Below are 15,907 nucleotides of genomic sequence, written 5' to 3' on the forward strand. Positions count from 1 at the left end.
GCAGAGATTTAAAATCACAAAACATGCAGCAAAATAAAGCATGAAACTATAGGCTGTTAGATCCTTTAAATTTTCCCTTCTAAGTTTCTTTCAAAACTCCCCACTTCCCCTTTGCAGAGAAAGAGACTACATGTTTGGTAAGTTACAAATGGTTTACTTACAAATTCTTCAAAGGTCAGATCCATGTGCTTCTCCATATAGCAGCAAAAAAAAAAAAAAGGCAGTACAACTTAGTTTCAAAAAGTGGTAAAAGTTTCTATATTTTTTGTATAGCAACACAAAGATGGCTTGCGGAAGCCTTGCTAAGTCTAAACATAGAGCATCCATCTTAGACATCCTTACTGGTCAGGTTCATATGGCAGAAGTAGAAAAAAAGAAGAATTTGGTAACATTTCCTCCCAAGGTGAAGGACCTTGCTGAACGTGGCAGGACAGCTTACTCTCTGGTCTTAACCCCTTCATGCATTAATTACAGTTAAGCATGTTGGTTATATGAGGCTGCATATACCCCACATGCTCAATGTGACCAACTTTTGATAGCAGCGCTTTAGGAACATTATGGTAGAATTGTAACTGCTGTGCTAGCAGAATGTGGTGTCCTCGTTCCAATAAAGAAATAATATTAACCCTTTTCTCTTTCTTTTTTAAAGCTCATTCTGAAAGTGAACCAGAATCCTCAAAACTTAATAAAACTCCTTTGGCTAAATTGCCACTTGACACACTGGGTAAATACTTTGTTTATGGCATTTCCATTGCAGACCTAGGGCTACTGAAGGCTACCTCTGATATGTGTGGGTGCATACATATGAAACAGAATCAACTGCTACATAATAGATAAGCAAGTAGTTACTGCCATGCAGGGGAATGCAATCAGACTTGCACCAGCTTCCTGTATTCATGGAGCATTCTTGAAATATAGTTGTGACCCTATACCTGTTTGCTCAGTATTGAATTTAGTGTGACTTAAAGCTAAGGAAGCATGCATAAGATTGTGGTCTCTGTTGCTTTTTAGCATCTTTTCAGTGTTTCTTTCAGTGATTTTGGAAAACATGCTTGCTAGCTGGGAGAGATATTTAATGTCTTTTTGTATTGTCAACTTTAAAAAAATCAAATTTTCTTCAGCAAAATACATCCTGACTATTCAAGGAGTGAGACAAAAGATGCTTCTGGGTGACCTGTTTGTTGAGCATTTATCCTGATGTGTTTGCACAAAGTTTGCAGACAATGTTGGCTATTTATTGAGTATTCGTTGTGATTTGTTCGCGGGGTAATTATACAATATTGCATCAAGCAATCATTATCCTTCACTTCCCTTATCACTAGCAGTCTGGGTTTTTTTTGGGGGGGGTTAGGAGGGGAGCAGATTTGTTACACAAAATCAGCTTTAATTGTGCAACCTGAATCTGCAGGTATGTGGCTGAATACCACCTGAAGATAGTGGAAGTCTGGAAGCTCCCTTGAAGACAAAATATTATCTTTGTGAAGTTGTCTTCATCACCCTGTCCTGCTTTGCATAATGTGGCCATAGTGTCCTGAATGTCTAAAGAAAGGATGTTAACTCTCTCTCTCTTTAGCTCACACTGAAAGGGAAGTGGAGTCTTCAAAACCTTTGGTTGAATTGCCACTTGACACACATTCTGTACATAGTATTTCTGCTGCAGACACAGGGCTGCTGAAGGCTACCTCTGGTATGTGTAGGTGCATATATGTTAAAGAGAAACAATTTTATTGTATTACTGAAGTCATGGCTGTCGTATAACCAGGAAGTAATCACTGCAATGTGGTGGTGGGGAGTGTATGGACATAAATAAGGATACCTGTTTCAGTTAAAGCTGATCATTACAACTTTACAAAGCCTGCAAAGCACCTTTCTCATTAATTATTTTAAAGATAATCTTTCTAGTTAAATAAGATGAGTATATAAAGAAGAATATATTTTGATTGAATTAAATTTGAACCATAATGGAGAGTTAGGAATCTTATGAACAAGTGGCCTCTGAGAAGTTAATTCAAAGCTATTATTACTGAATGGAAAGGAAAGCTTTGGGTATGAAAGTGAATCTATGGTTCCTTACACCACTGATGTCAGGCAATAAAAATAGGCTCATATAATATATATTGCTCCCCTTCATGGATCAATGCCTTGTCGTGGCGAAGGGGCTTGAATAACTCAGAGAAGCTATGAGCTATGCCATGCAGGGCCACCCAAGATGGACAGGTCATACTGGAGAGTTTTGACTAAACGTGATCCACCTGGAGAAGGAACTGGCAAGCCACTCCAGTATCCCTGCCAAGAAAACTCCATGGACAAAGACAACAGGCATATAAAAGTTATGACGCTGGAAGATGAGCCCCTCAGGTCGGAAGGCGTCCAACATGCTACTGAGGAAGAGCGGAGGACAAGTACAAGTAGATTCAGAGCTGATGAAGCGGCTGGGCCAAAGCCGAAAGGACACTCAGTTGCGGATATGCCTGGAAGCGAAAGGAAAGTCCGATGCTGTAAAGAAAAATATTGCATAGGAACCTGGAATGTAAGAACCATGAGAGGAGGTAAGCTGGATGTGGTCAAAAATGAGATGACAAGAATAAATATCGACATCCTGGGCATCAGTGAACTAAAATGGAAGGGAATGGGCGAATTCAGTTCGGGTGACTATCATATCTACTACTGTGGGCAAGAATCCTGTAGCAGAAATGGAGTGGCCCTCATAGTCAACAAAAGAGTGGCAAAAGCTGTAATGGGATGCAATCTCAAAAATGACAGAATGATCTCGATACGAATCCAAGGCAGACCTTTTAACATCACAGTAATCCAAGTTTATGCACCAACTACCGGTGCTGAAGAAAGTGAAATTGACCAATTCTATGAAGACCTACAACAACTTCTAGAAATGACACCAAAGAAGGATGTTCTTCTCATTACAGGGGATTGGAATGCTAAAGTAGGGAATCAAGAGATAAAAGGAACAACTGGCAAGTTTGGCCTTGGAGTTCAAAATGAAGCAGGGCAAAGGCTAATAGAGTTCTGTCAAGAGAACAAGCTGGTCATCACAAACACTCTCTTCCAACAACACAAGAGACGACTCTACACATGGATATCACCAAATGGGCAGCATCGAAATCAGATTGATTATATTCTCTGCAGCCAAAGATGGAGAAGCTCTATACAGTCAGCAAAAACAAGACCTGGAGCTGACTGTAACTCAGATCATCAGCTTCTTATAGCAAAATTCCAGCTTAAACTGAAGAAAGTAGGAAAAACCACTGGGCCAGTAAGATACAATCTGAATCAAATCCCTTATGAATACACAGTGGAAGTGAGGAACAGGTTTAAGGATTTAGATTTGGTGGACAGAGTGCCTGAAGAACTATGGATGGAGGCTCGTAACATTATACAGGAGGCAGCAACGAAAACCATCCCAAGGAAAAGGAAATGCAAGAAAGCAAAATGGCTATCCAACGAGGCCTTACAAATAGCGGAGGAGAGGAGGCAAGCAAAATGCAAGGGAGATAGGGAAAGATACAGGAAACTGAATGCAGATTTCCAAAAAACAGCAAGGAGAGACAAGAGGGTCTTCTTAAATGAGCAATGCAAAGAAATAGAGGAAAACAATAGAATGGGGAAAACCAGAGATCTGTTCAAGAAAATTGGAGATATGAAAGGAACATTTCGTACAAAGATTACCATAATCAAGGACAAAAGTGGTAAGGACCTAACAGAAGCAGAAGACATCAAGAAGAGGTGGCAAGAATACACAGAGGAATTATACCAGAAAGATATGGAGGTCTCATACACCCCAGGTAGTGTGGTTGCTGACCTTGAGCCAGACATCTTGGAGAGTGAAGTCAAATGGGCCTTAGAAAGCATTGCTAATAACAAGGCCAGTGGAAGTGATGATATTCCAGCTGAACTATTTAAAATTTTAAAAGATGATGCTGTTAAGGTGCTACACCCAATATGCCAGCAAGTTTGGAAAACTCAGCAATGGCCAGAGGATTGGAGAAGATCAGTCTACATCCCAATTCCAAAGAAGGGCAGTGCCAAAGAATGCTCCAACTACCGCACAATTGCGCTCATTTCACACGCTAGCAAGGTTATGCTTAAAATTCTACAAGGCAGGCTTAGGCAGTATGTGGACCGAGAACTCCCAGAAGTGCAAGCTGGATTTCGAAAGGGCAGAGGAACCAGAGACCAAATAGCAAACATGCGCTGGATTATGGAGAAAGCTAGAGAGTTCCAGAAAAACGTCTACTTCTGCTTCATTGACTATGCAAAAGCCTTTGACTGTGTCGACCACAGCAAACTATGGCAAGTTCTTAAAGAAATGGGAGTGCCTGATCACCTCATCTGTCTCCTGAGAAATCTCTATGTGGGACAAGAAGCTACAGTTAGAACTGGATATGGAACAACTGATTGGTTCAAAATTGGGAAAGGAGTACGACAAGGTTGTATATTGTCTCCCTGCTTATTTAACTTATATGCAGAATTCATCATGCGAAAGGCTGGACTAGATGAATCCCAAGCCGGAATTAAGATTGCCGGAAGAAATATCAACAACCTCAGATATGCAGATGACACAACCTTGATGGCAGAAAGCGAGGAGGAATTAAAGAACCTTTTAATGAGGGTGAAAGAGGAGAGCGCAAAATATGGTCTGAAGCTCAACATCAAAAAAACCAAGATCATGGCCACTGGTCCCATCACCTCCTGGCAAATAGAAGGGGAAGAAATGGAGGCAGTGAGAGATTTTACTTTCTTGGGCTCCTTGATCACTGCAGATGGTGACAGCAGTCACGAAATTAAAAGACGCCTGCTTCTTGGGAGAAAAGCAATGACAAACCTAGACAGCATCTTAAAAAGCAGAGACATCACTTTGCCGACAAAGGTCCGTATAGTTAAAGCTATGGTTTTCCCAGTAGTGATGTATGGAAGTGAGAGCTGGACCATAAAGAAGGCTGATCGCCGAAGAATTGATGCTTTTGAATTATGGTGCTGGAGGAGACTCTTGAGAGTCCCATGGACTGCAAGAAGATCAAACCTATCCATTCTTAAGGAAATCAGCCCTGAGTGCTCCCTGGAAGGACAGATCGTGAAGCTGAGGCTCCAATACTTTGGCCACCTCATGAGAAGAGAAGAATCCTTGGAAAAGACCCTGATGTTGGGAAAGATTGAGGGCACTAGGAGAAGGGGACGACAGAGGACAAGATGGTTGGACAGTGTTCTCGAAGCTACGAACATGAGTTTGACCAAACTGCGGGAGGCAGTGCAAGACAGGAGTGCCTGGCGTGCTATGGTCCATGGGGTCACGAAGAGTCGGACACGACTAAACGACTAAACAAATATATATTGCTAGCACTTGTTTAAAATTGTAAGGAATTATACTGAATATGAACAGAAAAGGATTTAAAGTCAATCCCACGGGTTTTTTTATTGCTCACAATAGGAAATAAAGCAATTTCCAAGAAAATTATGCCCCTCTAAAGACAGAATTGGCAAAATTTATACATAACAGTTGGATTCCATGTATATTAATTTTTAATATTACAAAAAGATCCAGCAACATTTTACTTGCAAGTCTGCCTATATGAGCTATTCTACAGGCAATGATCTGAATTCATCAGCTAATTTTCCTTTTGTTTATCTATACCACTTTCTATCACAAAAATAATATTATAGAAACCTTTCTATTTTATGGCTGACTCAATAGAGTATTAAATTAAGCCAGAGGGAGAGGGAGAATATTGTGAACCATAAATACCATGCAGATCACAAAGGTTCACTCATAAAGAAAAAGAAAAAATCATAAAGAACCAAAAATAACGTTTAAGAGAATTATGTGTTAATTCTTAAGAAAAGGTTTCTGGAATCATTAGAAAATGTCTTAGGCATAAGACACAGAGTACATCTATAGATTTCTAGATAAATATGAAAATAATCACAAATAACCAGATAATTAACTTCCAAAATGTGTGTGTGTGTGTGTGTTGTTATTATATTTATAATAAAAGATAATGGTTTGGGTATATATTATCACAATCTTTCTCACATGCCACATCATCTTCACCCTATGGCAGGTTTAGGGAAGTTTGTAATGTTTAATGTTTTGTCGCTTTATTGTTGATGATGATGACGATGATGATGGTATTCTGTTGGGAGTGGCTCGGGATACCCAGTCAGACGGGCAGGGTATAAATAAAAAATTAGTATTATTACTATTGGCACTTTCAGCTATTTTGAATTAAAACCTCAATTATGATTCATACCTGTGTGATCTCTCCTGTATTTGGCCCAGTCTTTGTAAATTTGCTCCTTTTAATTTGGTCAGTCTATATGTGCAACTAGTTTAGGCCTGTTTTGTCTTGCTGTTGTATGGTTGTATTGATTCAGTGGAGATTAGCAAATAAAATAGTTGCTCACCACAGCCTAACAAAGTGAGATTGTCCACCACCACCGAAACATAGAGATTAATTAGATTTTCTGTCTGTTTGTTACACTAAATCACTAAGTAGTAAGTATTTATTTTCAGTATTTTGAATACTAATACATTGGGCTTCTTCTTCTTTTTCCAACTTCTAGTTCCACACAAGTTGCCAGAAATTCCTAAAACTAAAACATCTCACACACTTCAAATGCCCACGGAAACATTGGGTAATGGCAAGTTTTTAAAATACACCTAACAATCATTTTAACTTCACTTCTTTAATATTTCATTAAAAAGCTATATTGAAATGGTAATGTTTTCTTTAGTTCTGTACATGATGGATTGTGATGCAACCAATTTCCACTTCTTTCAATTATCTTTCTTTAGCTTGCAAAATTATGTCCTCAGAAGGCCCTGTATGACAATGGGGTCTTACAGACTTGTAAGGTGAATTTTGCACCGATGCTCTTTATAAAGGTTTGGCCATTTCTTTCACTATAGCTTCAAGTGAAATGCAACCAGTTCCTTCAGCACCCCAGCCACCTGCTCCAAAAGCCACACCAACAAGGCTGGGTAATTATTATTATTATTCTCTTACGTTGCCTTTTTCAGGACAGATGTTATTTGAATAGTTTGGTACTCTGGACAAAAATAAATAAGGATGTAAAATGCAACAATAAGCCTAAATCTCTCAAGTTTACATGCACATAAGGAAAAGTAATATGGGGAGACCACACAAATTTTGCTCCCCATAATCATATGCACATTCAGCTGAGCAGCACTTCCATAGCCTCTCCACATGTGGGTAATGCAGAGGGAGAGGACAAGATTTCAGTAGGCTCAAACAGGATTTCTGGGCAATTTGTAGCAGTTCAGCTGGCAGCGCCAAACAAGCTAGATACTACATTAACTCCACATCTTTGCCTTTAAGTACAAAATTGCCAGTGCAGGAGGAGCAATCTGGATTAGAACTTTAGCATGGGGTGGGTAATTTCCCCCCTCTGATATGACCCTGATGCAGATTGGTGGCCCCGCACTATCAACTTGCATTGGGGGGGGGGAGAGATTATATACATCGGCACAAATTTAGAAGGAAAAAAATCTAGAATTTAAATAGAAATACAATACATCTCACCTTAACGAAGAAGACATTAGATGAGTTGTTTGCCAGTCTGCTGACCAGCAAACTGCTGATGGGCATTGTCAAGGCTCTTGCTCTCCCTTTTTATACCGGTAATTACTTATCTTTGAACCAGATTTGGATTGGTCAACCCTCATACAGAGGGTTCCTAGAAACAGAGGGTTGTCATCTGGCAGCTCTTCCAATAGAGGACCGTCCTCTGTAAAGTAGAACACATGGCTACCCTATTAAACCAGCAGTTTTTTATCTGCCTGCAAGCTGCTTTGGTGGAAAGAGCTGTAGGTCTTTGAGACACCTTGTCCCTTGCATATTGAATTGGCAAGAAAGAAGGCATCAGGATGCTATTGTTGCTGTCATAAAAGTCCTGTTGATGTATTAGGATCTCCCTTTTATCTTAGAAGGGGAAAACGGTATGTTTGCAGCACATGCTGAAGAGGATCTTAGTGCCCAAGACACAGTTTCAAATAATGTGATTGAGCATGTGCCAAACGACACCTCACACAATCACATGTTTTAACAGTGCATGTATTGTTTTTATGGTAAATAAAAGCCACTAGAGAGCCCAGTCAGAAACAGAACCTTGCCTCCTACACCTACCCCACAAAGCTGTACTTTAACATTGGAGGGAAACTCCCATTGGTGCCAGTGGTCAATGGTGGGAGCCAGCACATCTGGGTGGGTGTGTTCTGTCAGCGCTCCTGAACTGTTTGTGAACTGCTAGTCTGGCGCTTGCATGGAGGCAAGCTGGATTCCATGCCCTTTTTACGTCCCAAAGAGGTGATCAGCATAGTCAAATGTGGACATGCTGACATTCTGGCAAATCCTTGATTGGGGTCTCCTAGTCCAGGCATCCCCAAACTTCGGCCCTCCAGATGTTTTGGACTACAGTTCCCATCATCCCTGACCACTGGTCCTGTTAGCTAGGGATCATGGGAGTTGTAGGCCAAAACATCTGGAGGGCCGCAGTTTGGGGATGCCTGGACTAGTCCTTCTGCCTTATAGAAGTTATGACTTATTTTGATTGCAGATTTTTGGCATGTTTCAAGTTTCCAAGGCAGGCTTTACTCTTAATGTGGATATTGATCAGATAACAGGAATGATCACCTTCATAATTTAATTTTTCTTCTCCTAAATTAACTTAGTTGAGTCTGAGATCCACAAATCCCTTCATAATTTCAGAAGTCAGTCCATCAGGTTTTACTATTTACCTGGCATTTTAGTTACTATTTCAAGCACACTTTCTTGGAAGGCTTCATTGATTTTTTTTCCCTGGATTTCCTCTGCAGTATTTAAAGTATACCAGAGGGAGAGATTTCTTTTCATTTAGAAACGCTCTGGGTGGCCAATTTATGGTGAGGTTTAAGTTTCTGAAAAGATGCCTTTGTTAAGATGGTTGTTATATTTTGCACAGAACTCTGATAGCTCTTCATTTATGCAAAAAGGAAAAACATAGTTCCTTTCGCCAAGAGCTATGAATCATGCAACTTTTTCCTTGTAAAATCTCCAAGGTTGCTTGTGTACTTTCTGTTGGCAATGAACCATTCATCCAAGTCTGCCATATTTGCAAACAAATCCTTTAATTCAATTGACGTAAATTAATTTGGTTTGTGGATGGTGGGCATTTTCTGTATAATGCATGCAGCATTATACAGAATTCTCCCTTCCATATGTTTTTAGAGTTTCTTCTAAAAAAAATATTATTATTAAGATTTTTTTTATCACTTTCCCCTCTAAAAATAACACAGTAGACATCACCCTAAAATTATATTGAAAAAGGTTCCTATTTCATGTAGTGTACATGACTTGTCCCCATAATTTTTTCCTTGTTGGTCATCCTATTGATGAAATTATAACGTTGGAAGGACTCACACTCATATCTGCTCATGAGCCAAGCAAATCTATGTTTCTCTAACTCTGGCTTATGTCTAGACATGAGTGTCTGTCCTAATACAGATTTAATCATGGGAGTAACTTGTAGCTTATTCCCAGGAGTGAAACTGGTAATGTTAGATGTGATCTAAAGTCTATTATTGATGTTTCTTGGATGTGACCCCTCAGCACAGGGGCTCCGATTTACTTCTATCAGGAGCAGTGATTATTATTTTTCTGGAGGTACTTTTCTGGAGGCTTTTTTCCTAGAAAAAAAGCAATGGTTAAAAGTGTGGTACTTAACTGTAACAACTTCATTGTGAATACTGGCACATATTTTTTCTAGAAAAAAAAACACTGATGAGGGAAATGCTCAGCACAGTATATGCAGTAGGAAATATGAACTCCAAAAGTTAGTGAAGCAGATCGTGAGTTTATGTGGTGGACTGCTTAGCTTGTTACACCACAGAATTCAGATTGGAGATGCATTTTTAAATATCTTGCAGTCTCTTGTCAAATTGTGTTTTTAAACTTTCTTTGCTTTCTTTATGGAACATATTATGAAATTTCCTATTAATTCATCTGTTCCAGGACACATAGAGAACACACGTATTGTGTGACTCTAACATGGCATATGATTTTCTTACTTTCAATATCTCCATTGTCTGGTCTTTGTGAAAAGCTTTCTGTTTTCCTTAAAATAAAAAAAACCTGACCATTGCAGTTTGCTGATTGCTCAGAACCTAGCCTCCTGGTACTAATTAATTTTGTACAGACATGTTGTCCGGAGCAGGCATGTAAAAGTGCACCTACAAAATCCACACTTTCCAAAACAACATGAAACACAGCCATCTTTCAAAATTTGCAGTCCTCCAAATTTTGCAGTGCACTTCTCCAGCCAAATAGCATTTACAAAAAATGGATATACAGCAAGCCCGTAATGTATGCGCATTTAACTTGTTAACTTGTTAACATCGGAACAAAACCAATGAAAATATTTCAATAGAACAGTAATACTAAAGAGAGAGAGAGAAATCGACCATGTGAATGCTGGCATTAAACCAGAAGGTGTTTAGATTCTAAGGCAAAATAGTAGAGGATTCTTCAAATTCAGAGGACAATGTGAAATCAAGGCCTTTAACTTTGTGCATGGCAAAGAAGAGAGGTAAAATTTCACAGGTACAGGCACAGCATTAAAAGAATATTAGGTAAAGGATACTGCGTGGAAGTGTAATGTTCTGCAGGAGCAAAAGCTGGAAGCGCTGGAAACTGGGTTAGGTGTGACGGAGATTCTGGAAGAAAGAATAACTATTTCTGAGCTGCCTTTGTCAACATTGTTATTTTGATTTCCTTGATTCCAAAAATGTGTCTAAGGACCTCAGAAGGCATGGTCTAAATTTTCTTTTGGCTATGTGGGAAAATACAGATGCAGAGCCTAAGAGTGACCACAGACTGTATTCGATAATTGCAGCCTGCTAGTTCTGATGGGTCATTATCCTTTAATTCAATTTTATATGCTGAAATTTGTTTTTATAATAAATTACATCTGAATGAAAAGTTGAAACATCCCAATGCTTTGGGTGGAGAGTTGTTTTTTGTCAGTAGGCAATGTTTGTAGCTTGATACAAGAAAATTGGTTCCCTTTCCACATCAGCTAGTATGCTGATGAGGTCCTGGGCATGAATTAGTTGAGATTTCTGCATAACAGAGGGCTGGACTAGATGACCCTAGGGATTCCTTCCAGCTCTACAGTTCTATTACCTCCGTGTGCTAGATTGCCCTTAAATAATCACCAGTTATTAGTGGTGGTTGTTTTCCCTTTTTACCTCTGGCTTCATAAATGAGAGTTATTTATAGGATATCTTCTCCCGTCCTGAACGTTATTTATTCCATTAATATAGTACTTCCCTACACTGTCCTCAAAGTGAACCTCTTCTTGGCTTCGTGGCACAAAAGGCTTTTTTGTTGTCCTCTGATTTTTGTGGGTGGTTTTAAAGCCTAAGGCTTGCGGTGTTGATTGTAATAAGGCCAGCCAAGCGCTACAAAAACATCTGCATGAAATGAAAAGGAGTAACTTTTCCGCATGGAAAGTATGCAAAACCATACATAGCATACCGGTAAATGTTTTTAACAACTAAATACTAGGCAATGATAGGGGGGGAAATGGTTGGCTGCATTTGAGGTGAAAAATATATTGATACATGGTAGGAGGCCTGCCCCATGGGAAAGTGAAGGACTTGAAAAAAGGAAAATGCAATGCATTTTCATTCAAGAAATGCTGAATTGCTTCTTCAGAGTTGAAATGTGACACAGCAGTGTAAGATAGTGAGTGAGATACAATTAGTGCCTTTTATAGCTTGAATGTTAGGTGTATCACTAACTAGTGCCTTTGGTTAGCACCATAAGAATATGGAGGTGTGTATCATAAGCAAACACAACCATTTTGGTGATAATCTTGGGGGAAAGCACCGAGTTAGATTTTTTTGGTTGTTGCTGTTTTAATCCTGTAAAAGGCATTGGGCCACCACACTGGGTGTTCAGTCCTTCCCCATATAGGCGCACTGCACCTAGGTGAAAGGTCCCCCTTGGGGCTCGGTTCAGGTATTTCTGTTCCCCTTCTCTCAGCACAGAATACTCTGGAGAATGGGCAGTCTGTGCAAACCTGCTGCACCCCATCCAGCTCTTCCCCACCATTCCAGATTGTGCATAATTTGAATGCTTGATGGGGCTAAGAGAGGATGGGAACAGACATGCACACACCACACAAACACGTACCCTAGAAGCTCATTGTGGCTGGAATCCAAAGCCCTGTACAATGAGTTCCATGTCCGCATGGAAGCTTCAAACTTGTTTTTCTAGTACAGCGATTCCTCCTGCCAAATGGCAATCTGGTTTTTGAAAGTGAAGGAACTGTTATTCCCTATAGAGATCTGCTATTCGGTTTTTTTAAAAAGGTTAAAATTTCCACTGGGCACCTCAAACCCCTTTGGCATGCCTAACAGAGTTCTTTGGATCCCACCCTGTGTATTTACTTGCTAGTTGAATAGTGCAAAATGTAATTCTAATATGTAGCTCATGCACAGAATATACTACCCGTGTATTGGACAGATGAGTAAAACTCACCTGTCCCTTTGCATCACTTGCTAGCAGGCAATAGGGCACTACGTAGGTTTGTACAGATAATTATTTCCATTTTACTGTAGTTGACAGATTAGGTCACTCCTTCTTAGTGCCTTCTCCTACCTGCCATTTGTATGGCAACATAGCACAGGTGCCATGTACAGTAAATGGATTTCCACAAGAGAAAGCAAAGTGGATCTGATGTTGCTCTCCTGAAATTAATAAGTATTTTAAATATAAATATTCAGCAAAATATACTGACCTCAACATGTTGTGAAACCTTTAGAATATCCTATGTGTCCAAGTTTGAAGAAGAAGAAAAATATTGGATTCCCCTTTTCTGTTTGTGACAGATGAGTATAGTTTTTCAAAAGAAAATGTGTTCCTCTTAGTTTAAGATCCTCAAAGACATCTTCATTAAGATGTTGTCATTTGTGAATTGTGCTTAAACTTGATTAGTTAAAAACCAACCGATTCAAAAGCTTTTCCAAAAAATTACTCTTACTATTGATACTAGTTACATACAAGCAAAGCCACCTCAGAAAATAAAAATTGGATTTAAAAGAAATCATAATTACAACTACTATCAATTTATTATTTTTAGTTTTCAGCAAAACACAACCTGGTCTTTCAAGCCCCAGAAGATATGATGAGAATGACATATCATACTCCAAACCAGGTATACCATTGCATCCTATACTTACCATTCATGGAATTAAGACTGCAGTCCCCAGACTGCTGTACTTTCGTCAGAATAGTTTCACTGAAATCATTAAAACTGTTCTTAAATAAGAAGCTGGGCGACATGTCCTTAGGCGCCAGCTTTCAATACTTCTTTCATGTCATTAGAATTTCTGTTTGCAGAATCTTCTGAGGAATGAATCTATCTGAAACTGAATTTAGAGAGCCAAATCTACCGACTACAATTCCAGTTAACGCCATCCTTACTGTCTGGCAAATTACACCTGCACATAGAGGATTGCATCCCCCTGACTAGGTGTCCTGTCCTGCAATCTTCTGGGTTCAATAGTGTGTATCTGAAGATGGGTGACCAGGACAGATTAAGGATTCTGTTTGTGTACCACCCACCCCACTGATCAACAGTCTCCCTTCCTGAGCTAGCTGGTGTGTTTTCAGGGTTGGTGTTGGAGTCCCCCTGGCTGGTTGTGCTGGAGGACTTTAATATTCACACTAAGGTTCCCCTCAAGAATGGCTCAGGATTTCATGCCCTCCATGACAACCATGGGTCTGTCCTAAGTAATTTCTGGCCCTACCCATGCTGCAGGGAACACTCTGGACTTGTTTTCTGCGTTTGATTGTATGGTGGTGATCTTAGAGTGGAGGGACTCTCTTTAGTTCTGTTGCCATGGTCAAATCACTGCCTTGTGGGGTTTAGAACTCAAAGCCTCTTCAGGGATGGGGGACTGATTAAGATGGTCCACCCTAGCAGGCTGATGGATCCAGATGGTTTCCCGGTGGCTTTGGGGGCGTTTCCTGTTGTCTCCCTTATACACCTTCTGTTTTTCCCAGTGTGTGTTGTATGCTGTTAATTCCTAGAGGTTCAAGGCCTGCCTATTTTGGGCTATATTTAAGGCCCCCTGTATGATGTCAATAATAATATTACAGTTGTACTTCGGCTCCCAAACGCCTTGCAAGTCAAATGTTCCAGCTTCCAAAGGATCAAAACCCGGAAGCGAGTGTTCTGGTTTTCTAACGTTCTTTCAGAAGCCAAACATCTGACCGGGCTTCCGTGGCTTCCGATTGGCTGCAGAAGCTTCCTGCAGCCAATCAAAGCCGCGCTTCGGAAGTCGAATGGACTTCCGGAATGGATTCTGTTTGACTTCTGCGGTGCGACTGTATTAAAAATATTGTTATTTTTTTATATCTCATCTTGTTTCCCAGTGAGACTCAAGGCAGCTTATACAGATAAAATAGAACAAGTTAAAAAACATAGGAAAGAAAACAGAAAATAAATAGTATTAGAGTTAAATCTTATGTCTTAAGTCTCTTCTACTGAAACCAGTGTAGCCAAATGCAAAAGAGAACAGGGCTTCTGTTCCTGTAATGTCATGTAGAAGAGGGGATTTTTGCTGATATAGGTGACCACCTTAGTTGACCGGAATGTGACTTCAAAGTGACCTATATGTTCTTACTACTACGGTAGGTTAAAGCTACGTAGTTACCTGGAAGTAAGTCACGTAAACTATGAGATTTTCTGAGTTTACGTGTATACATTGCACAGTAACTTTTAGTAGACTATGTTGCTTATTACAGTGTTGCTTCTTACGGTATCCCACTTTGCTTGGATAATGCCACGAGTTGAATCGTTAATAGAACCTTAAGTTTCTCTGTGTGGCACTGATTCAGATACCAAGTTGTAATCCAAAACAATTACAGTATGGGTGGGCGGGCAGGCAGGAACTAAACAGATGACCACTCAGCATTTGTTCAAATCCACATACACTACGAAGAAGGAAATCTTTCATAGAGTGTGATTTAAACAGATGACTTCATCTGTAACACCTACTAAACTGGTAAACTAAAAACAATGGCCAAAATTCAAGGAAACCCTTCAGGTTTTTCCTACAGAAAAATAGCTTTCCTCCTGCAGAAACTCCCCACCACCACCACCACCACCAAGCTGGCTTTTCTTCTTCTTATACTTGTCAACATTTCTTCCAGCAGTAACAAATGAACCCACCCTGGAACCTTTCACACCAAAAACATCCAAGCCTCTTGACTGGCCAAAGACACCACAGGGTAATGCTCTTTTTCAACGTGAATGGTCATACTGTACGTCATGTTTCATCAGAAACATTTTCATTCCACGTGAATCCATTTCTTTCAGAATAAAATCATCACCATGCTTTCCATACTGACCTTTTATCACACTTCTAGCTTCTACAAAGTCTCCAAACCTTTGTAGAAACATGGTCATACTTTTATTTTAAATTTCAGTTACGAAAGCTGCATGGGCTCCCTATCATTTCTTTTTATTATCCATCTCTTTGCACAACTGTCTTTTGAGGGAAATTGACACTTGTCATTGGAGTGCTGGGTTATGCTTAAGATCAGTGCCATGTGGTCTGCAACTCCATCACTTTCATCAACCTTGCTGGTCTATTCCATTCTGTTCATCATTGCAAGAGTGTTGCATGAATGGTTTGTTTGAATTTTGAAGGATTTTAAATGTAACCATGATGCTCTTTTCAGCTTCATCCGAAACACCATTTATTCCTTTTAAATGGAAGACTTCTGCCACTCCAGAAGGATGGCATGTGAGCCCTGGTAATTAAATACTCACTTTATGTATACAGATGGCATTTTTTAAACTCTTCTCTCTTCAGATAGCTACT

General features: G+C 39.8%; 1 protein-coding gene across 20 annotated transcripts in view; it reads left to right on the forward strand.

Moving 5' to 3' along the window:
• The window catches only part of ABI3BP (ABI family member 3 binding protein), a 135,914-nt gene that overhangs the window by 63,338 nt on the left and 56,669 nt on the right, over positions 1–15,907 (forward strand). For 14 of the 20 annotated variants that reach the window (XM_035114435.2, XM_060273724.1, XM_060273718.1 and 11 more), the window contains 7 exons: positions 650–724; positions 1,574–1,687; positions 6,577–6,648; positions 6,923–6,994; positions 13,156–13,230; positions 15,234–15,311; positions 15,765–15,839. In XM_035114435.2, coding sequence (XP_034970326.1) covers positions 650–724; positions 1,574–1,687; positions 6,577–6,648; positions 6,923–6,994; positions 13,156–13,230; positions 15,234–15,311; positions 15,765–15,839 — 561 coding nt within the window. The remainder of the gene's footprint in view (positions 1–649; positions 725–1,573; positions 1,688–6,576; positions 6,649–6,922; positions 6,995–13,155; positions 13,231–15,233; positions 15,312–15,764; positions 15,840–15,907) is intronic. The other 6 variants (XM_060273720.1, XM_060273721.1, XM_060273719.1 and 3 more) reach the window with 5 other exon arrangements.

The sequence above is a fragment of the Zootoca vivipara genome, chromosome 4, assembly GCF_963506605.1.
Source record: "Zootoca vivipara chromosome 4, rZooViv1.1, whole genome shotgun sequence".
Taxonomy (NCBI): domain Eukaryota; kingdom Metazoa; phylum Chordata; class Lepidosauria; order Squamata; family Lacertidae; genus Zootoca; species Zootoca vivipara.